We start from the raw sequence: 21,830 nt of genomic DNA, 5'->3' as shown, positions 1-21,830 counted from the left end.
GTCGTGGGTGTTCCATTTTAGCCTTGCATTCAGACTAGACAGCAGAAACACAACCCAGGTGCAGATTCCTTTAGAAGCTGGTGGCACGGGCAGAGGATGCTGCTGTGGGGTTGGCTTTGCTTCTGGTGGAGGAGTTTGCTCTGAGAAACTTTTCGGGAGCTCTCGAAGACAGCCCGAGCTGGGCTCAATCAATCTCCTTGAGCCGAGGGGATGTGAATCGCTAATTTCATCGCGCCCTCTTTAGCCCTCCAGTTCTGCACAACCAGGAGGTATTCCCATGGATGCAAGCAGACACCGCAGCTCGCAGCTCCCCAGCAGCTATTTTGCCAGGAGAAACCTTGAAAACAACACGCGCAATGTCATAAATCCTCTCAGAAATTTTGTCGGGCTGTAGTGTTGGGTTCCCACAACACGGTGAAATCCCCCTTCCCATAATCTTTCTGCGCAGTGCCATGTATTTAATGCATCGCCTTTCATTGAGCGGGACTGCTGGCGCGAACGCCTCAGTGCGCGTCCTGCAAACCCAAAGGGCCCACGAGAAGGGGAACTGCAGCAGTGCCACGATGTATGGGAGAGGTTAGCACCCCAAAAGGGGGTTGTGCCCTAAAAGAGGGGTTGTGCCTCAAAAGGGGTCTGTGCCACAAAAGGGATTTGTGCCTCAAAAGGGGGGTTGTGCCTCAGAAGAGTGTTTATGCCTCAAAAGGGGTCTGTGCCACAATAGGGATTTGTGCCCTAAAAGGGGTTTGTGTCCCAAAATGGGATTTGTGCCCCCAAATGGTTTTGTGTCCCAAAAGGGGGTTGTGCCCCATAAGGGGTTTGGCACCCCAGAAAGGGGCTTTGTGTCTCAAAAGGGGGTCTGCGCCACAAAAGGGGGTCTGTGTAAAGGTTTTTTTGCCCTAAAAGGGTTGTGTCCCAACAAGGGGTCGTGCCCCAAAAGGGGTTTGGCACCTCAAAAATGGGGTTGTGCCCCAAAAGGCAGGTTGTGCCCCAAAAGGGAGGTTGTGCCTCAAAAGGGATTTGTGCCTCAGAAGGGGGTTTATGCCTCAAAGAGGGGGTCTGTGCCACAATAGGGATTTGTGCCCTAAAAGGGGTTTGTGTCCCAAAAGGGGGTTGGTGCCTCAAAAAGGGGTTGGCACCCCAGAAAGGGGGTCTGTGCCACAAAAGGGGGTTGTGCCCATGAAGGGATTTGTGCTCCAAAAGGGGGTTTGTGCCTCAAAAGGGGTCTGTGCCATAAAAGGGGTGTCTGTGTAAAGGGATTTGTGCCCTAAGAGGTGTTTGTGCCCCAACAGGGGTTTGGCACCTCAAAAAGGGGTCTGTGCCCCAAAAGGGGGGTAGTGCCCTAAAAGGGGGTTTGTGTCTCAAAGTGGGTTTGTGCCTCAAAAGGAATTTGTGTCCCAAAAGGGGATTTGTGCCCCCAAATGGGTTTGTGCCCCAAAAGGGGGTTTGTGCCTGAAAAAGGGTCTTCACCCCAGCTACCCCAGCAGACGACGGCTTCTCCTGTCCCCTACTGACACCCTACAGCTCCGTGCAGCAGTGTGGAGCCGGGTAAAGCCGTCTGACCCCACAGACGGACACAGGGACAGGGACAGGGACACACGGACAGGGACAGGGACACACGGACAGGGTCCCCCCCCCCTTCACCCTCCCCCCCCCAGCCGCCCCCTCACAGCCCCAGGGAGGGGGCGGAGCCTCCCGCTCCTCATTTGCATCCCTCCCGCCCTCCCCTCCCTGATTGGCTCTCCCCGTTCCCGCCCCCACCCGGGGCCCCTCCCCTTTTCCCCAACGCTGCCCGGAGACGCGGCCTCGCCCCTCCCCTCTCCCCTTCAGGCTGCCCGGAGATGGCAACGGGCCGAATCCTCCTCCCATTGGTCGCCTCCCGGGCTGCTCTTCCCATTGGCTGACCGGCCGGGAGGAGGGCGGAGCGGCCGGCGCCGATTGGCGGAGAGCGCGGGGGGTGTGCGCGGGGGGCAGCGGCCCCGGCGGCGGGGCGCTGGGGGGCCGCGGCCGGGCGATGGGGGCGGCCGGCGGCTGCGGCTCCCGCTGCTGCTGCTGCCGCTCCTCCTGCTGCTGCTGCTGCTGCGCGCGCTGCTGCTGCTGCTCGCCCTGCGCGCGCTGCTCGCGCTGCTCCCGCTGCTGAGCGCCGCGCGTCCGCCCCCGCCCCGCCGCCCCCCGGCAGCATGAAGCGGGGCAGCGCCGCGGCCATGGCGGGCGGCGGAGCGGGGGGGGGAGCCGCCGCCGCCCCCGGGCAGTACCGGGTGTGCGGGAACTGCCGCAAGGTGCCCAGACAGGTAGGGGGATGGGGGGGGTGGGGGGTAAGGGGGGGTTGGGGGAGTTCATTAGGGTTTGGGGGAGCCCCCATAAGGATTTGGGCACTCCACTAGGGTTTGGGGGCACTCCGTTAGGGTTTGGGGGGGAGACCCCACTAGGATTTGGGGGTGGGACCCCGCTGATCTTGGGGGGTGGACCCCACTAAGGTATGGGGGGGAGCCCGTTAGGGTTTGGGGGAGATCCCTCTAGGATCTGGGGGTTGTGCCTCATTAGGATTTGGGGTTGTGCCCCATTAGGATCTGGGGGTTGTGCCTCATTAGGATGTAGGGGGAGACCCCCTTAGGTGTTGGGGAGGACCCCGCTAGGTCCTGGGGGGGAGACCCCGATAGTCCTTGTGGGACTATCCCAATAGGATTTGGGGGGAAGAGCCCATTAGGGTTTAAGGGGGGACTCCACAAAGCATGGGGGGGGCCCTGGTAGAGTTCGGGGGAGGACCCCAATAGGTTTTAAGGGAGTGACCCCACTGATCTGTATGGAATGACCCCATTATTCCTTAGGGGGGGACCCCGCTGTTCCTTATGGAATGACCCCACTAGGCTTTGAGGAGGACCCCGCTAAGCTTTGGGGCACAACCCCACCAGTCTCTAGAGTCAGACCCCACCAGGCGTTGGGGGGGGCACCCCACTAGGCATTTGGGGGCACCCCCCCTAGGTGAAGGCCTGGGGAACCCCCCCCAGGCAAGGTTTAGGGGCTCCCTGTGAATGAAGGGGCCCCCAGCTGTCTGTAGGGCTGTCAGGGCCCCCGGGGTGTAGCTGCAGGTGGGTTCTGCCCCACTCTTTACCCCACAGCCCATCCTATGGGGTCCCGGTGGCTGTAGGGGCTGGGGGGAGCTGGTTGGGGTCACCCCGCACCCAGCCCCGCTGGGAAAGTTGCTCCTCAGCACAGCCCTGAGCAGCAGATCCTGAAATCCCAGCTGAATAAAAAAAATAAATAAAAATAATAAAAAATAAAATAAAATAGGGGAAAAAAAGCCTGCCCGTGTGGCTATGAAGACCCCGCAGAGGGGACCCGCCGCATCGCCACCTCCGCTGCCCATCTGCGGGGCCGGCAGCTCGCTGCGGTGCTTTTTTGTTTGTCCAGCGCAAATGAATTAAAATTGCTGAGCTGTGCAAACGCCAGTCCCGCAGCCCGGGATGCAGGCGACGAGGCCGTCCTTTAATCCAGCCCCTGCCGATCCCATCCTGCTCCGGGATCCTTCTGCTCACCGCTCAGGGAGCCTCAAAGTCACCGAGCTCAAATATTTGCGCTCTTTGTCCAAAAACTGTTTTTCTTCCTCTGTGGGTCAGGCCAAGTGCCAATCAAAGTTGTTTTTCAAGCCTCTCTTCCCTGCAGTAGGACTGCTTTTTTTTTTTTTTTTTTAAGGGCTTGGTTTTTGGAAAGGAGGTGTGTGTCTAGAGGCAGGGGGGAGGAGAAACCTTCCGTCTCGGGCGGAGGGAGAAGAAGGAGATCTGAACAAAAAAAAAAAAAAAATCGTGTTTCTCGGATATTTTAATGGAAACAAAATCTTATTAAATGTGCATGCTTGGTATGCGCAGTTATTTTTTCCATAAACTCTTGGATCATGTTACAGCTGATACTTGGTGCTGGGCGCTGAGCTCAGCCTGCGAGGATCAGAGCAGCAGCAGCAGCGCCGGCCTCTTAACCATTTCCTTCCAGCACCCCGTCCTCGTCCTCGCTGCCTTCAGGGGAACGGGTGCCTCAAAAAAGAGAGAAGTTCTCCGGGGTTAAAGCCCCAAACAGCTTCAGACTTGACGGCCGTGCAAATTACCCGGTGCCAAACATGTCTGTGGAGAGAGCAGGGAGGGAGCGGGCTTTGTTCTGCCAAGTAATCAGGATGTTTTGTTGACAAATAAAGTGGTGCTTGGCAGCGCCTCCATATCTAAAATTAAATTTAAATTATTGAGTTGGTTTTTTTTTTTTTTTTTTTTTTGAAGCTGTTGTCTCCTCGTGCTGGGCAGGTCCTGTTGTACCGCTTTAATATCGGGGTGGGGGGGCAGGGTTAGGTTTTGCTTGCCTGCTAATAGGAAACTTTCTCAGATCAGACGTGGTTTTTAGCTATTTAAGGGGGATGGTGGTTGTATGGTAAAGCAGGGGAGCCCGGCTGGCTCTCTTGAAGGCAACTCAGTGCTGTCCTGGTTTGTCTAAGGTCGGTTTTGCTACTTCTGCTGCAAAATTGTGGAAAGAGAAGAGAAACCTTAGAGCAGCCCACGAAACCCAGCCGATCTCTCGTAGGTGTTGTGTGCGTGCGCTCGGGCATCGTCGCATCTGTTTTTCCGAGGCCGGGCAATAAACAGGAGTGTAAAGCTGCTGGCTCCATCTGCAGTCATTTAAAAGTCAGGCTAATGAAATCACTGTAAATTTTAACCTTCTGCACTTCACCGGCAAGCAAACAAGTAGAAAACGGGGCGGGGGTGGGCAGGCGGGGTGGAAGTGAGACGCGACCTGAGTCTCCGAGTAATAATCTGCAGATAAGTGCTGCCTCATCTGTTCTTTTGATGGCTTTTTTTTTTTTTTTTTAATGCTCATGTGATAATACGCCGGCAGAATGATTGGTCTCCAAACGTGCTGAATCTCTTCTGCCCTCCTCAGTCTTAAGGCTTGAGCTGAAGGCACTCGAACGCCTGCAGCGTCGGCAGCGCTGCTGGCAAATGTTGCAGGGGGCAAAGCAAGGCTGCTGCTCCCTGCCCTGTAACAAAACGGGAAATAGCCTAGCAGATTTGGGATGCTCACGGGCCAAGGTAAGTTTCTCTTTCAGCAGGGAAACAGGAAAAGCCAGGTGCAGTCGCTCAGGTTTCAGCTAACTTCAGGTTAGCCAAAGTTACTTTGTGCTGCAAAAAGCTCTGCTAGGGTAGTGCTAGCGCCTGGCTACGGATCCGATAGTTAGATATGCCTTTGAGGAGGATTTTTTGTAACAAAAAATAAATTTTCCAACTGGATTTACTGCTACAGGACGCCTCAGATAGCCAGATAGCAATCGCAGCTGACCAGGAGGGCTGAGATGGAGGTGGCCATGAGAGCTAAAGCAAGGACCGGCAGCCAGAAATAGGTGAAGCTCTTCTAGGTTCTGCAAGTCAGCCTGTGGAAAAGACAACCAAGGCAAATGCTTTGATAAATCTTGAAATAAATGGAAGAGTGAGCAAGGCTAGATCAGTAGTTCAAGTTTCTGGGCCTGATAGGTGTGCTTTTTAACTAAAATGTAGTGGTTTTTTGGCATAATGGGAGGCAAAAGCGCTTAAAATGCCATGCGAGTGCCGGAGCCAAGTATTGCACAGAGGTGGCTGAGCGTTGCTGCCATCACTCGGGCCTGTTCTCCAGATCTAGAGGTGGAAAATCCTCCACTGGGGATGGGGGAGGAAATCCCCTGGGCTGGTGAGCTCAGGGGCATGGACCTGACAGGGGCTGGAGCTTGTCTGAAGTCCCAGGTTCTCGTACCAAAAAGAAATCCCCATCCCGAGCCAGCCAGAAGAGCACACAGAGGAGGGGCTCCGTGTTGCTTTGGACAAATAACTGCCTCAGGCAGGCTGTCAGCAGAAAGCAAAGAGTCTTCAGGGGATGGAAAAATCCTGATACGCCAGGAAATGTAGGAGCAGGGAGAGAATTTGCCAACTGTTGCAGCTCAGTTGCAAATTGCAACACTTATGAAGTAAAAGGGTCTTTTTTTTCATCTGTAAGAACAGGTCAATGGGATAGAAAAGAAAATAAGTTTAGTTTCAGAAGTAAATACTTGTTTTGTGCTAGATTTCAGTGGGGGACGTAGGGGAGCAATGACAAAAGGGATGGTTTTGAGCATCCCTTTCTGTTGGCCAGGTGGGGTGAAGCCAGCTCAGCTGACTCAGGAGACCTGAGCCCATCTCTGTGCTGGTATCCTGGAAAAAACTGTGAAATCCCAGATCTGTAACTGTTTTTTCACAAACCTATCAAATCAGGGTGATCCTGTGACAGGGAAATAGTGCTGAATGTCATGAGCAGAATTTCCGTGCTCATCCCCCACGCCAAGATTCTTCTTTAATGTGAGTCTCGATACTAGACGAGGTACTAAAACAAATGTCGAAGGAAAAGCATACAGATAAATGAAAAATATGGATGATACAACCCAAAGTAGGTCACGGTAAGCTAAGTAGTGGCCTTCTGTGGGTAAGGTCTGTAGTGTCCTCTTCTGAGAGCTTCGTGTTGGCTAGAGCTGGGGTTTGTTCATTGAACGTCTGAAGTAACGCCACAGGCTGAACGTCTTGCTTCAGAAACAAGTCATCTGAAAGCAAACTTTGGGATTTACTGGCACTAAATGTCCTAATCAGGAGCTAGGTGACAGATGGCGGTGGGCCATGCTGAGAGGGGACTTGCAGTGGGTTTTCTGCTGTTTGATACGGACAGATTTTGGGAAGAGCAGCAGCAAGGAGAAGGGGCTCGGTGTGCTGGAGCACCCCCAGCTCCAGTCACCCTGCAGCTGGGAGCAGGCAGGCCGGGAAGGATGGCTCTGAGCTCAGCAGGCACAGAGGTGAGCTGGTTTCACAAAAAAAGAAGCTAAAAGAGTTTGTTTTTCTAATCCTGCAGAAAGAAAGGCCGAGAGGGGATGTGAGTGGTGTCTATAAATACATCAGATGGCAAGAGCCAGTGAGGAGAAATAAGCTGAAGAGCAGATGGATATAAAAGGGTCGTAAATACACATTTAGGCTGGAAAATGAAGTGTCCAGAGTGGTGAGGTGCTGGAAGAGTTTGTTCTAGGTCTAGAGCTGTCAAAAACACACTTGACAATACATTTCAAAAATACTTTTAAGCTAGAAGGAGTCGTGGATGTCATCAGAGGATGCAGCGCTTACAGTAGCGCTGGCCTAGGCTCAGTGAGCCACTTTCATTCACTTGATTGCTCTACGTGGGTGAGTAAGAAAGTAGCCTGAAAGTGAACCAAAAATAGTCTAATGTCAGGTCTTGCAGGGCTGCGTAAGCGAAAATGTGTGTCGCAGTGAGTCACGGAGCTGCGTGGAGATGCCGGCACCTGTTTTGTGGAAATCAAAAGGGCTCTCCAGGACGTCCCGACTGTTTCAAAGAGAGCCACCCCGGTCCCGTGTATGCTGAGTGTCTGCAACTGAAGCAGCTGTGGCCCTGCTGGAAGGGCCCCGCAGGTTTTCCATGGTGTGTTATCGCGTGGCGTGCCGCGCTGGGCCTCGGAGGTGTGATTTTGGCCGGGGCAGAGCAGCTCACTGCGTAAAACCAACCAGCATCCTCGGCAGCTCTAGCTGCTCTCTGTCCCGTCGCCCTGCAGCTGCCCCTGTTTGCAGTTGCCTGGAGAACTTCAGGTCTCCGGTGGGCCCCTCTCCGAAGGGGTTCTCAGCGGGATTTGCAAACCTCGGCACGGAGAGCTAACTCTGGTTTTATCGCGTCTAATTTTAGCTGCTTTCTGTTGTCCGAGGCACTCTGCGTGCTGCCGTGGTTGTGCTCCCGGCCCTTGGAAAGGAGTCGTGGTGAAACCAGCACAGGTCAATCCAGCGCTGCTCCCGTGTGCTTGGCTGGGGCAGGGGTGGGGAATGCGGCTTCTGAGGGGCCAAAATGTTACCAAACCCCTCACCCTCATCAGTTCTTCTTTATCTGGCTTAAAACCAAAGCAAACAACAACAAAACATACTCAAAAAAAAAACACCTTTGAGACCAGGATCCTTTCCTGTGGAATATATGCACCGAAAACCCGGTGATGACTCTGTTTTCTCTCCTTCTTCATCCTTGCAAGTCTTGCAAGTAATTCATATCTTTTTAGAGTCTGACCCTTTTAAGTAATTGTTTTCCTGGCTCCCTGTGTTAATTATTGGCTTTGGTGTCTGGAAGCAGAGAGCGCTATTGCTGTTTTAGCATTTCTGCTGGTATCGAGTGCTCCTGTGCTCCTCCACTTGTATCTTCAGTGGTAATGTAAAACATTTTCCTCATACCTTTCTAGTCTCATGTGCTGAAAATGAGAAGAGAGATTTTCGTTAGACCTGTAATGAGAGTGACATGAGTGAAGCAAACCTCCGGTGGAGGACGATGTTTTGCAATGACAAGCCTGGCAGCAGCCCTGCTCATTTGAAATAGTCACTTTTATTTGAGAAAGAAAAAAAAAAAAAAGAATATGTCTTCTCTGAATTACAGGGAACTAGTGGAGGCAGGAGGGGAAAGAAAGTGGGGAGGAGGACTTTTTCTTCAAAAGAAACCTTGAGGTTTAATGTTCAGAGGGAGCTAGCCAAGCGTGGAGGTTGTCCTCTATTAAGACGTACTGTTGCTGGTAGGAGTGGTGCATTGCATTAGCCAAATCGCAGGCTGTGGTTTGGAGATGTGGATTCTGCGCGCATTTGCTTTAAATTTATGCATATTACTTAATTAGTGCTTCAAATTTCACGTCTCTTTAAATGACGATGTTTTGAAATCTGGAAAAAAAAAAGAGATGGTTCGTTAGGCATCCTTGGTTTTTCGCCTCTCCCACGCTGGCAAGGGAGATGTTGATACTCGCTCGGTTCTGTATTTGAACTATTTTTTTTTTTTTCCTGGCTAGGAAGATTTGAGAGAGCAGATATCGGTGTAATTCCCCCCTGGTTTTGCTTAGCTAGGGGAGTTTGTCTGGAGATCTTATTATCAGATTTCCATTTCCAAGGCTGGAGAGTAAGAAGGGATCACAGGCGCGGTTTGCTTGGCCAGACTGAGCATTGGCTCGAGTCTAAGTGGGTCAGGGGAGGCTGGGGGGAGAGGGGTGCTTGCAGCAAAAAGAGATTCAGGTTGTCAGGAGGGAGACCTTGGTTAATGAGAAATTGCACGTTGTCAGCTTCGGAAGAGCCTGGATGGAAATAATTGACGCTGTTTAATTTCTCTGTTCTTTGCAGGTGTTCCTGTTTGTGTGCAGAGGGTCTTTCCATTGCTTTCTGTGCAAGCCAGCCTGGTGGTCTGCGTTAGGTAGAAGCTATAGGGAGCATATAATGCAGATCAGCCAAATATTTTGTGAACTGCCCTTACAGGGAGGTAGGGATATGCTCCACAAACAAAATACCCTGTTTATCAGTCAGTTCATTGAAGGCAGTGCAGATACTTCAAGAAACCATGTGGGGTTCTCTGTACGCCACCCTGGCAAAGCAGTGTTGCTGATAACATGGGGGAGGCCCCGATCAAGGACTATTAATTTCAAATGTCTCCTAACCACTGGCTTTGCACTTTTATTATAGGATACTTGCTGCATATCAGTCATGGGATGACTATCAGCTGGGGCAAAGCACCTCTGTAGATGAGAATTCTTATTGCATGTTTAGGATGCTGAGACACTAATGGCTTTGTTCTTGGTATGGACTATATCAACCATCAAAATATTCAGCTATCTTTGCTCTCACATCTCATTTAAATTGAGAGTTAGGTGTTTTGGAGCATAGGCTTTTTTCTTCTAGGGCATAGTGCTTGTGACAACTGCGGGCTTGACCAGATGCAAGGTAGGGAGGGGCTGAGCAGGGAGTAAATGATGGTACTCAGGGCCAGAGACAGAAATCGGTGTTCTTAATCTAGAAAGGTGCCATAAATCTTCCCTGAACGTCCCTGGCTATCTGAATTAGAGTAAGATAAATAGATAAGTCCAGTCTCCTGATTAAACGTCTATTTTCTTTCTCGTTAATGGCGCTCTCGTATTTCTCTCAAGGTAAGCATCTTGTTTTCACAGAGCAGCAATGGATTTCTAATGGATTCTGGGCTTAGCATCCAACCTAGTGAACTTGGTAACACAGTTTGAGGCTACCTGCGATCCCTTTACCCAGGGCACTGGGTGGAAAATAATAATTTTAGAAAAATATGAAGTATTCCCAGCCTTGTTTCCTAGGAGTAGGCTGGAACTGAAGGGGATAAATAACCCTGTGTCATACAACAAGTTCCTTGTGGACTTGCTCCATATTGTGTGGTCAGCGCGTGGACCACCCTTAGAGTTGTGGTTTAAGTTTTCAAACGTACACAAGTGTTAGGTTCACATATAGGAAAGCCAGGAAATCCACATTCCTGACAATTATGTGGAACCATAGCTCTCTATTATCTCTTAAGGTGCAGAAGGCGATTGGAGGAAAAGCAAAAGGTGACTTTCAACCCAGGCTTTCATCTATTGAGAGTGAACAATAAGCTCGTAGATACAGTCAGTATATCTCAGTTACTGCACTTCACAATCAAAATACATAATCGTGTATCTGCTTTAGAGACTATTAAATTTGAACTTAGTTTTGACAGGAAAGCGGAGAGGACTGTAAATTATTTTAAAAGTATCAGTTAACTCTAAAAGATCAATTGAATTCTTCCTGAGAGGAGGGGAATGACTGCAAAGACGTCTTCTCACTTACACATTTAATGTTCATTTGCATGTAAAAATGTTGACTTAGAGGTAACTTGGGGATTAAGGACTTGTGTTGCTGAGCAATTCCACAAATCCAAAGTCAGAGTTTTATCGATGGTATGAAGAAGTGCGAGCTGTCCTGCTGTAAACCATTCTTAGAGCAGTACAGGGTTTCTTCCTCAAAATTGTTTTTTATCTGTCTCTGGGCCGTTACTGTGTTGGATTTGCTCTTGCTGATACTGACAAAAAGATTGAAAGCCAGCATGTGTTCTCCCTCCTATATGAATTGTGCAGTTAAAATTATTTAATAAGGCACTATCTTAACAGCAGTGAACTTAATTTAATAGCCTGTGCTTGTAAATATGTTTAATATCTCCTGCTTTAGCATGTGGTGAAGGGAATATAGTTATATTATTGGCTAAATATATCTGGAGGTGTTTTGGCCATATGGTTCTAAATCTGTTTTAATGTAATTATCCCTATTAACTTACAAAAAATAAAAAATAATCCCTCCAAGTTGACTGGCATTCTTCTCAGTAAAGCACCCTCATTGCTGATTAGAGGTGTGGAAATAGTAATTTGTTCTAGCGTTGAGAAATTTGATTAGCCCTCTAATGCAATGGAGCGCCTACACGCTGTCTAAATACTCTACCTGACACCAGTTGGATCCCATCCAGGGTGGAAGAGCACTTGAAATGTTGCTTTACTACAATATGTTTTGTGTCTCGAAATCAACTGTGCTGCCTGCGTGCAAATACCCCCTGGCTGTTCAGCAGGCGGAGTGAACCCTGACCCTCCCTGGAAATCAGCATCAGGATTTGATTATCTGCTGAGCCTTCGTTGCCTCGCTGCAACAACTAGGTTAGAACTAGAAAATTAAGGAAACTGTGTATGTGGAAACACCCATGTTACCGACTGCAGGCTAGAGCTGAGCATGGCTGTGCGCGTACACAGTGCCCGTAGTGTAACGTGCAGATGCTGTAGAAGCGTGCTCTAGGACTCTACAGCTGCTGCTGTTCCTGTGAAGTAATGAAGTAAAAGCACACTGTAAATGAAGATTAAATTTATGGAACTATCCCCATGCTCTCTCCATTACAATCCAGCTTGTTCTGTTTCCTCCAAAGGCTGGTGGAAACAACTGCTGGGTGCCATGGCAGCTCGGTGTTGTAGCACCCATGTTTTAGACCCTCTTTAACTCAGCCGGATATGGTTCTCGTTCAAGAGCACCACTGCTGGAGAAGTCCGAATCAGGACTCTTCATTAACACCCTGCAGTGGAAACTTGCAGACTTTTATGGTAGGAAACACGTGAAAACAACACTCCAGGTGCATGGTCTCCATTAGTCAACAGCAGTTCATTTTGACTGATCAGCTTACAGAAGACAAGCTCTAATGCATTTGAACTAGAATCGTATATACCCTTTTTTACTCGTCCTTGTAGTTTTTATTATCTGTTTTCCTCACCATTGTAGACTTCAGTATTTTCAGTTTTTGCAATCTCCACTTTTCAGCAAATCGATTGGAAAGGTGTTGAACCAAAAAAGCTGCAGCTGGTTTATGCTGTTATGCTTCAGGAGACTCCAGAATATAATTTTTTCATCTTACATTATTCCAGAAAACCCAAACAAACTGTTCAATTACATTAGTAGTTCAGATTTTGCCCGCAGGACATTACTGGGGGAAAATTAGACAAGGCAGTAATGTCGGGGATCGTGTAAGTAGAACCTGCTTTGAGATAAGTGACTTTTATTCCAGCAATTTAAAACTCGTTGTCTTACTTCAACACGGGTGCTTCAGAAGTAGTTGGAAGAAAGGGTGTGTTGGTTGAAAAGGTCATCTGTAGCGTAATTAAAGGATGAAGGAACCTGCAGCCCACGTTGTGGTTCTTCAGGGGAGACGGAGTTTGTAGCTGTTACACAGGAGCAGAGGACAAGTGGGACGAGAGCGGTCGTTGGCCAAGCTGGAGCTGTCTTTGCTCTGAAAAGCAGAGCGGGAGTGGAGGTGGAAGGAAGGTGTCCCTCTGTGCCCCTGTTCTTTAGGTCACTTATGCAGCAGATAGTAGATAGAGCTGTAGTTACTCGACCTATTTATCCAACAGAAACTTGCAGTACAAGCAGGAGCAGTTTGACTATCCAGTGCTGTTGCTGCTTTATATGGGACACTCCTTTGGGTTAAGCTGTGCCTCATGAATACTTAGAGGCAGCATCCAGCCATCCATGTGAGTAATTCTTGTTTTAGAAGCTAGGTCAATGGCTTCAGTTCATATTTCACAGAAAACTTGGAATACCCATTCCACAGTCTTCATTTCTGTCCATACAGAGCTAAGCTGGGTGCAGCTAAAGACTGAATCTGTCTCTTAGGAGCTGGGCCTATTCCAATAAAAGGGTTTTAGTTTGGATTTGGTTCCTTTGTACGGAAAAAGGACGAGTAGGCTGGAACGTAACGGAGGGTGGAAGTAGGCCGTGCGTGTTAACCACTCCTGCGTTGCTGCGGGAGAGGTTATCCAGGCAGGGTATAAAATAAGTGCTTTTATTATTTCTGTAGCACTTGCTGGTGATTTTTTGTAGTCGGTTAGTCACTAAAATACAGCCAAAAGTCCTCTTAGTAAAAGTGTGGGCAGTAATCTGAGGAGATGGTGGAGCCCGGCAGCGCTGAGGTTGGCGGTAAATCTGAAGCCCTGCCAAGCTGCTGGGCCGCACGGGACATGTGCCTGTATTTACACACAGTACATTTTCTACACAAGTTATGAATCTTCATTTTTGAAAACCAGCTTCTCTTTGGCAGGAAAATACCAGCTGTGTACCATAGGTCTTTGCTGCCAGCCCCTCAGCCACGTTAAGGCAGCATACTTTGGAGATGGTATCTTGGCAGTGCCTCACTTGGGTAAGACTTAGATTAAGACGCAAAATGTTCTTTTTTTTTTTTAAAAAAAAAAAAAATAAAGGAAAAAGAGGAATAAACTGGTTGACTGCAAATATTGTGGTCATTCCGGCAAGTCAGTGGCTTTCATTTACGCTACCAAGATGAAGCCTTTCCTCTATCGGTCTCCTGTCCAAACCTCTCCCAGCCTTATCAAGCACGAAGTGGTTGGTGTTTCAGCTCCTTGCTTATTGTAAAACAATCTCCAGTCTTTCTCCTTGGAGAAATAATTTGTTCTAATTGACAGCTACATTAGGATTTCCTATCAGGTGAAGAACCACAAGGGCTCAGCCATGGTTTTACATCTGTGGCCCTGGCACCCTTCGGTTTTCTCTGGACTTCTTTTAAGGAGTTTCTGGAAACTTGTGTAAGAAAACTTATTCTAGTAAACTCATATGCATGGTGTAGATAACACCTCCTTCTGAAAAATGCTTAGGAGTCAATTAATGAAAAAAGGCTTAAGCCCCTGGCTTAGGCAGCAAGGTGCTTGCTCTTGGAAACTCTACCTTTAGGCTAGAGGTAAAGCTGTTAGTCAGGGAGATTTAATTTTTCATCTGGCACGTTGTTTCTGTTTGAGTCATCGACCAAATAAAAATGGCAAAAAAACATGCTTCTCTTAAAGCAGGAGGACATTGTTCATGTTGGACATCCAGAGGGACTATCCTTTTCCAGACAGAGCAGGGAGAACAGCATCAGTGTTCCTTACGTTATTGGAATTGTAACAAAGATGCTCGACAGTCATCAATTGTACATGAGCATTCAGCTGAGAAACTTGTGCTGAGGGGGTTTCTCATTGTTACAAAAGCTTTGCAATGGATTAACTTCTGAAATTCTGTGGGTCATGTTAACATTTCACTGAGTGGAGTTTTAGGGAACCATGGCCACAAGTTCTCTTTCCTGTAAACTAGAAGCCTTGTGTCAGCCTCGTATTTTAATATTTTTCTGTTGCCTTTAATTTTGATGTGAACAGCTCAGCTGAAGATCTTCATGGTGAGGTAGCATAGCCAATGCCTGCTTATATTCTTCCAGGTACATATTGATCTAAACAAACATCCTTTTCCCATCAGTGAGTAGGGAGGGTACGTACTTAGCTTGTCTTCACATTTTAACTCTTCAGGGCTTTTTTATTTTTTCGGCTCTAAATGGATATGACTTCTGATAAGGCACATTCAGAAAAGGGAATAAATATTTCCTTCCTAAAACCAGTATTATTAAAGTGTAAGGTACTCAAAATTACGAAGTAAATGATGCAATACCATCTGTGTTGCATAGATAGCCCAGTAATGTCTTCACCCAAGCAGCTGAGGAGCTGCCTGACGTGGGCTGCATCCTTTAGACTGGAGTAGCAGGACCTTTTTGTTCCCTGCAACAGGCCAGTATAGCTAAAATGCTTCTCTTTGTTTGGGTGATGTCAATTCATACCTATATTAGAAAAATATATCTGAGCAAATTCATGGTGACGTCCCCTTGGAGCTGCGTCCCAGTCTCCCAAGTATTTGCAACTTGAAAACTTCCTGAGCTGGGGCTGGCTTTTCCATATTTAATAACTGTTCGTGCATTTCTCTTCCGTGAGCTCCAACATTTCATTCTGAACACACATAAACTCCAGGTGTCCCCACCATCTTATGACAAGGATTTCCACAGCTTAGTTGCACATTTTGGAAGAGGTTTAGTAGCTTTGTCTGGCCTTGTCACTCGCTACTCAGTTCCTAATCCTTTTATTGGAAGCGTTCCATGCTATGTGTGGACTGTGACAGCCAGGAGGCCGTAAATTAAAATATCTTGACGTGCTTCTGACAGCAAGCTCAACAGTTCAGAGTTGCTTTCCAAGACCCAAGCTACTGTAATCCTGTGTGAAAAAGATGGCAGAGAGCTAGCTGTGGAGGCACTAGCACTGAGCTGAGCACGTCTTCCTCTTTTTTAATGATCTGGATCAGAAGGTTTGTTTTTCTGAATTTTGGCGAGTTACTTCCATAAGTCTTAAGATAGTTCCTGCACAAAGATTTAAAATAACTTGTGTGATCATTTCGTACATGAAATGGGTGGAAAAAAGCAGTTAGAAAAACCATGGTTCTGCCATCTGTGTGACTTTCCTATGTCTCAGAATAGAATTTGGTTTTATATAGTACCTGGTAAGTGAAAGGTGCTTGAAAGCATTTTTCTGCAGCGGCGTATTCTGGGACACCATTTATTTGCTCGGTAGTAGTTTTCATCCAGCTGAAAGTACTGCAAGAACACAGGCTTACAGGGAGAAAGCATTAGCAGGGATACATGATGGGCTTATTTTTGGAGAATGGGGCTTCTGCAATTTTCCCATCTCCTTGAGATGCCACAAGGAAGCATTAGTGATATCCCGCAGGTAATGAACGCTGCTCAACAAACACAGCAGCCATCACACTACTGGTGTGGCCAGTGCAGCCTTGTTTCTGCAGATAGTTTATCATATGAGTGGTTGAAGGTGGGAAGGAAATCATCTCAGTGAGGTGGTACAGGGGTCAGAGACCAGCTTCCTCCCCTGCAACTGTGGGGGGACTGAGATTCTAATCAGAGGAGGAAATTGTTGTTATTTTTTCCATTAAAGTGCAAAGATAGGACCTGTTATACTTTCCGTGGGCAGATCTCTAAATGATGTTCTTCTGTCCAAACTGTCTAGCTTCATCAGTTAAACCGAAAGCTGGGCAGCAACTGAATTAACATTTGTCTGGTTTCTCGAGCAGGTTGCACAGCCGAGCTCCACGTGCCCACCTGCCCGAGGAGCTGCCAGCCAGAGACTTCTTTATAGCTGCTAGCTTTAACTATTTCTGGAAGAGCTGCAGTTGCTCTAGCGACTGCAGCGCAGACATAACCTTCAGAGTCTTATCCTTGGTAAAAATCTAAATCTTTATATTTCAAGGCATGCAGTGCCTGATTTTTTTGTCTCTGTGCTTTGTCATAATGAATGTGGCGGCATTCCCACAGAGGAGAGGTGAGAGAATGCAGCCTCGGTGCCAGCCTCTGTTTAAACACTTCTCCCAGTCTGCTTTTATAGTAGCTTGCAGTTAAGTGCACCTTCCTGCACATCCTTGGTGGGGATGATCTCTGCTGGAATACTGTAGCACTTGAAGACGTTCCAGCACGGATTGCAATGGAAACTGTTAGAGGTTTTCTTTAAAATACATTGTTGGAGCGTTTTGATGTTTACTACCCTTAGATTAATCTTATATTTCAAACAGCATACTTGAAATAGAATTTAAAAAATACCAGCCACTTCCTTCACAGTAGAAGGACGCTGTTATACATTTACAGTATGGATGAATACCATTCAATTTTGCTTGCTTACAAGGCATGTATTTTCAGACAATACTTCTATTAAAAATTCAGTGGAGCATTCTTAGGAAGCAGTTCTGCCAGGGATACATGATGGATTTACATAACCCTAGGGGTCTCTCTTTTTTTTTTTAATATCCCCCAGTTATGCCTCTCCGATTGGCAGTGTGCCCAATAACTGTGTGTGCATTTACGAACTGAAGTATTTAACCGTTCGGTTACTGCACAGTAAAGAGGCCGTGCTATCAGTGTAATTAATGATTCGGTGTTAATCAGGCCTGCCAAAGCAGCCACTGTTTATCTGTGCCATCTACCAGAGGTCAGTTCTACCCCTGGCCATGGTCGCTGCCCGCCCTCCACAAGAAGATGGCGGCCATGTGAGGGACCGGCCCGGCTGTGTAGGCCTCACACAGGCGAGCCATGGCAGCGGGTGACGGGCTGTGCCATGCTGCTTGAGACTCCTCATTAGTGGCATCACCAGCCTGCCTGCTAATGAGGCAGGTTGACCTGAGGCAGGCTGCTTTGCCGATTCAGAGTCTAAAGACCATGTTCTCCAAGCTCCATAATGGTGCTGTGTCTCGGGATGTCAGACGCGGGCTAATTCTGAAGGTGGCAGTGGGCCAAGGCACAGATAAAACAAGTCCCAGCTTAAAAGGCTGGAGTTTTTCACTGTAACTTTTGCCCTTGATATCTGATGCTGTAGAAACAGCAAATGCTCTTCTGCCGTGCTTGTAGGATTTTGAGTCATCCCAACAATCACAAGAACATCTTCAGTCCTGAGGGCATTTCCTGGGGACCATACAAACCTCCAGTGTTAGCTTTGGGTGTGCAGGGAGGGCAGGAGGCGAGGTCGCCTTGTCTGCTCCAGGGACTGATAAACAAGAAGCTGTGTTTGTTCCTCGTTGCATTTACTCATTTATTCTGGAGGCTGAAGTAGACTATTTGTTGTCTCGCAGCACTACAGGTCTTGCCTGGCGTCAGATCATGTCATCTGACCTCGTATCCCACGGATTCCTGTTCATCTGCACGGGGAAAACAAGCCTTGCTATGGCACAATTCATTTCATCTTGAGCTAGACACCAGCTTTCTGATTTGGTTGTTATCTGGCTAATTCTGATTCGGGTGTCAGTGTTTGGTCAGTTGAATTTCACCCATGATTTCTGATAGGGATTGGGGCATGGATAAGAACTTAGGTTTTGAGTTTTGACTTAAATTAGAGGGAAGTGATTCTCTAGCAACAAGTAAACAGAAGAAATGGCTGTTTGTCTCTCATCCTTTTCATGTATTGATAATCAATGTGTAGGCTTGGTTGTTGGCACCTTTAGTTGAGCAAATCTTCTCATGAAGAGTTTTTATTTTTCTGGTCAGGACCCTTACTTTCTCAGGTAGCTGTACTCTGTACTTCAGTTATATCACAGTTAAGTTACAGGTGTGACTTCTACACAATACATGCATATCTGTTCTTGGTTTGGCTTCTTAAATAAATCAGGGTTTTGCAGCAAACACATCAATCAGACTTGCAGTCTTTGCTTGTCTTCTTCCAATTTTAGCTGAATGTTTCGGTTAGTAGCAACAAATAACTTGGAAACTATAGGTAGAGAGGGTGATACAACACAAGTGGGATTAGAAGAGGATGTAGATGTAGATAGGTTTTCTTCATGAAAAAGGAGAGAGGCTTTTCTGCCAGTAACTGTGTTCACTTCTGAGTTTTTCTCCTGTAGGTTGAGGGTGCCGGATATCTTTCAAAGACTGAGGATCTGCTCTTGGACTTCTGCTGCTTGGCCATCTATCTTGGGTTGGGTAGAAATTGCTGCCCTTTGGTTTCTAATTAGTGTGGATTGTGTTCTTAATAGCTGGTTGAGGGATGGGAACTTGGGATAGGCTTCCTTTTATTGTGTGAAATCCAAAAGGGCTGTAACCTGTTACCAAAGCAAAAGCTCCACATCAATTGTACTGCACTGGCTCTCTTCCCAGCTCCTTGCACCACTTCATCAGCTGTTAGGCACAAATATGCTGAATTCTTAACATTAAAAGTGACTTTTAAATATTTTGAAATGCTGTTCCCTAAGAAAAAAAAAAAAAAAAAAAAGATTTCCTACAGTTTGACTTCCTCTGCTAATTTTCATCTCTATCGCTTAGTTTGCTTTTTTGGAGTTGTACAGTCTGTTAAGAGGAAGAAAGCATTGCAAAACCACTTGAAGTACTGTTAACAAATGACTGTAGGCCAGGACTTTTACTTTGTGAACCTTAACATTTTGACATTGTTTGCTGTGAACATCTCTTGTGTTACTTCTGGACATATGTCCTTGGTTTAACCCATTTTAGGAAGGCTCAGTCCTAAAAGTGAGTTCTGCACTGTCAGCAGATAGTGTTGTGTATTATTTAAATTACTCCTCTTCATGTTTTTGCTTTTGGCTTGGTTTCTTTTTTTTTTTTCTTTACAGAAATAGTTTTGAGAAAGAGAACAGCAAGTTTATGCTTTTAACGTGGATCCACATTTTTGAAATTGCAACAAAATTTAATTTGAAATGACTTGCAGATACCTTCTGAAGCTGCAAAGCTTCTGATTTATCACTTTAAAGACTGTAAACAGATTTTATTTCATTAAAAATGATGCATCTATGAATCTTTGCCAATAAATTCCAAAATTTCACAGCTTTGGTATGTAAGCTTTTTTGTCCTTCTCAGTCAGAATCTCTCAGGAGCCTTGAAATGTGAAGACAAGTAAACTCTGTCCATCTTTCCTTCAAGTCAGCAAGATTGCGTGTAGTTTTCAATATTATATTAAGCCTCTATAAATTTATGAGAAGTATTAAAGTTTCCACTTGAAATGAATTGGACGTGTCATAAACTGCTGCCACATTTCTGAACTGTTCTTCTGACAGTTAGGTGGATAAATTAAAATGAAACTTGGCATATGTAGAAATAAACAAGGATGGCTTTGAATGATAGTAGAAGCTAGGACACAGTCAGTGTTCAGATAACTTTTTTTTTTCATTTTTTTTTCTTTTCTTTCTTTCTTTCTTTCTTTCTTTCTTTCTTTCTTTCTTTCTTTCTTTCTTTCTTTCTTTCTTTCTTTCTTTCTTTCTTTCTTTCTTTCTTTCTTTTCTTTCTTTCTTTCTTTCTTTCTTTCTTCCATGAGGACAGAATAAGCAGGCAGTCCAGTATAGCCCTGTAATTATGTTAGGTATTGCTAAAACCCAGAGCGTTTGGCTGTGGTCAGAGCACATGGAGATGGATCCTTCTCCCAGCACCCAAGAACCAAAAGTGGAAATGTGTTCAGTAAGCAGTAATAAGGGCAGTAGGATCCAGTTTGGAGGTATGGTCTTAACCAGGAGCAGTAAATAATGCTGCCTGTGCCATGTGACCTAAAATGTGTTTGTGTGTGCCAGGCTGAATAGTAGGGTTCTGCAGCATCAAGTCTGAGATTTAACCAGCATATTTCCATTTTGAAGAATTGTAAGATAAATCTGAGCTTGGGCTGAAGTTGATGCCTTTGGGGTGATTCTGCCACAGATAGGGAGCCCTGAACCCAGTTCCACTTGCACTCTTGGTGTCCAAATGCCTGGTGCAGCTGACAAAGCCCATCAGATAACCTGGTTCACAGGTTTAACCTGAACTGCACTCCATGAACTGGGCCTTAATGTTCAACGTAGGCATTAAGTACCATTTAGGATGCTTGAGGGTATCTAAGACATCTATAGGGACTAGTTGATACTGTAGAGACATATGGGGAGCTTATGCCCTTCTGGGAAGGCGGTTGGGTGCCAAGTGGGAGGCCGCAGGGAGTCTTTAGTGGCCCTCAACTCTGCTTTTTAATGCTACTGCACCTTGTTCTCACTCTGCTGGAAAAGGAGTTGAGGCTCCTTGCTGAAATGGAGACACCTCGGCGTAGGTGTTCTAATGAAGGACTTGACTCCAGGTTGTTTCTGCAGATGCAGAATAATGTGTATCTATGAAGAGAGATCACTGAATTTAAATAGCAAAGCTCCTTAGAAATGCTAGATGGTAGCAAAATTGCTTGTAGATTATAATACAAGAGAAGGTTAAAGATCCTTCTATCAAGAAGGAAGGAAATAAGTTTGTGGCTAGGTAAACTACTTGCAGTACGTCTTGGACTCTGAGTGACAAGTAAAAAATTTGAGCATGAGAAGCGATCAGAAAACTTGTCTTTGTCAAAAATTGAGTTGGTGAACTTCTTCAAGAGCTGGCCAAGAGCTGAAGCATGTTGTTAATACTGTAAATGATTACTTTTTAGAGCAGCACATCTTGGTGCTTGGAAGATGGAGCTATAGTATTACTGGAAGATTAGCAACTAAATTGTTTTTCTTTCAGAGAGCAACCTTCTGAATAGTATCTATTGAGATTGAGTAATGAGAATATGTATTCCTTCTTCCTTCAAGACCTCAGAGAGAAAACAAGGTAGACTCTTGATTGGACAATGTCAGATTGTCAAAGAAAATATGGACTAAATCTTTATTCTTCAGTTTAAAAAGTCAAGCATGTTGCTTCCCTGATTATCACATTATATGCATATATATTTTTTTAGCATATTGTTCCTTTTGGGTTGCAAGCAGAGACAAGTGCAGAACATGGTTACAGGAGTACAACAGAGCAACAGTGACAGTACAGGTTTTTGTTGTAACTGAACATAACATTCACAGGATAGAGTAGCTGCAAGAAATTTTTAAAGGGCGGATGTTGGATATCTAATGAAAAGGTTTCTCAGCATGCTAAATTGCAAAGATTTATGTGTGTGTACATAAGTAAGTTTTTATGGAGTGGAGTGGAGCTTAAGAGGCAATTTAGTAAATTGAATTAAAAATACATATGCTTTTGATGATTTTCTGATAGGGACACAATAAAACATGAATAGGCAAATAATCCTAAGCTAGGAGCATTTGTAATATCCTATGCCGGGAACTTGCAGGTATACAGAAATGATTTACACAAAGTACCAGTAA

At 46.3% G+C, this 21,830-nt stretch overlaps 1 protein-coding gene across 5 annotated transcripts in view; it reads left to right on the top strand.

Annotated features, from left to right (window-relative positions):
- Positions 1-1,952: 1,952 nt before the first annotated feature.
- SESN3 (sestrin 3) overlaps positions 1,953-21,830 on the top strand; it is a 45,217-nt gene continuing 25,339 nt past the window's right edge. For 3 of the 5 annotated variants that reach the window (XM_068669569.1, XM_068669557.1, XM_068669548.1), the window contains exon 1: positions 1,953-2,288. In XM_068669569.1, the coding sequence (XP_068525670.1) occupies positions 2,178-2,288 (111 nt within the window). In that variant the 5' untranslated portion in view covers positions 1,953-2,177. Of the gene's footprint in view, positions 2,289-4,872; positions 5,067-21,830 lie in introns of those variants that run through there. The other 2 variants (XM_068669576.1, XM_068669584.1) reach the window with 2 other exon arrangements.

Source organism: Anas acuta, chromosome 1, assembly GCF_963932015.1.
Source record: "Anas acuta chromosome 1, bAnaAcu1.1, whole genome shotgun sequence".
Taxonomy (NCBI): domain Eukaryota; kingdom Metazoa; phylum Chordata; class Aves; order Anseriformes; family Anatidae; genus Anas; species Anas acuta.
This window is presented reverse-complemented; position numbering and strand designations above follow the sequence as displayed.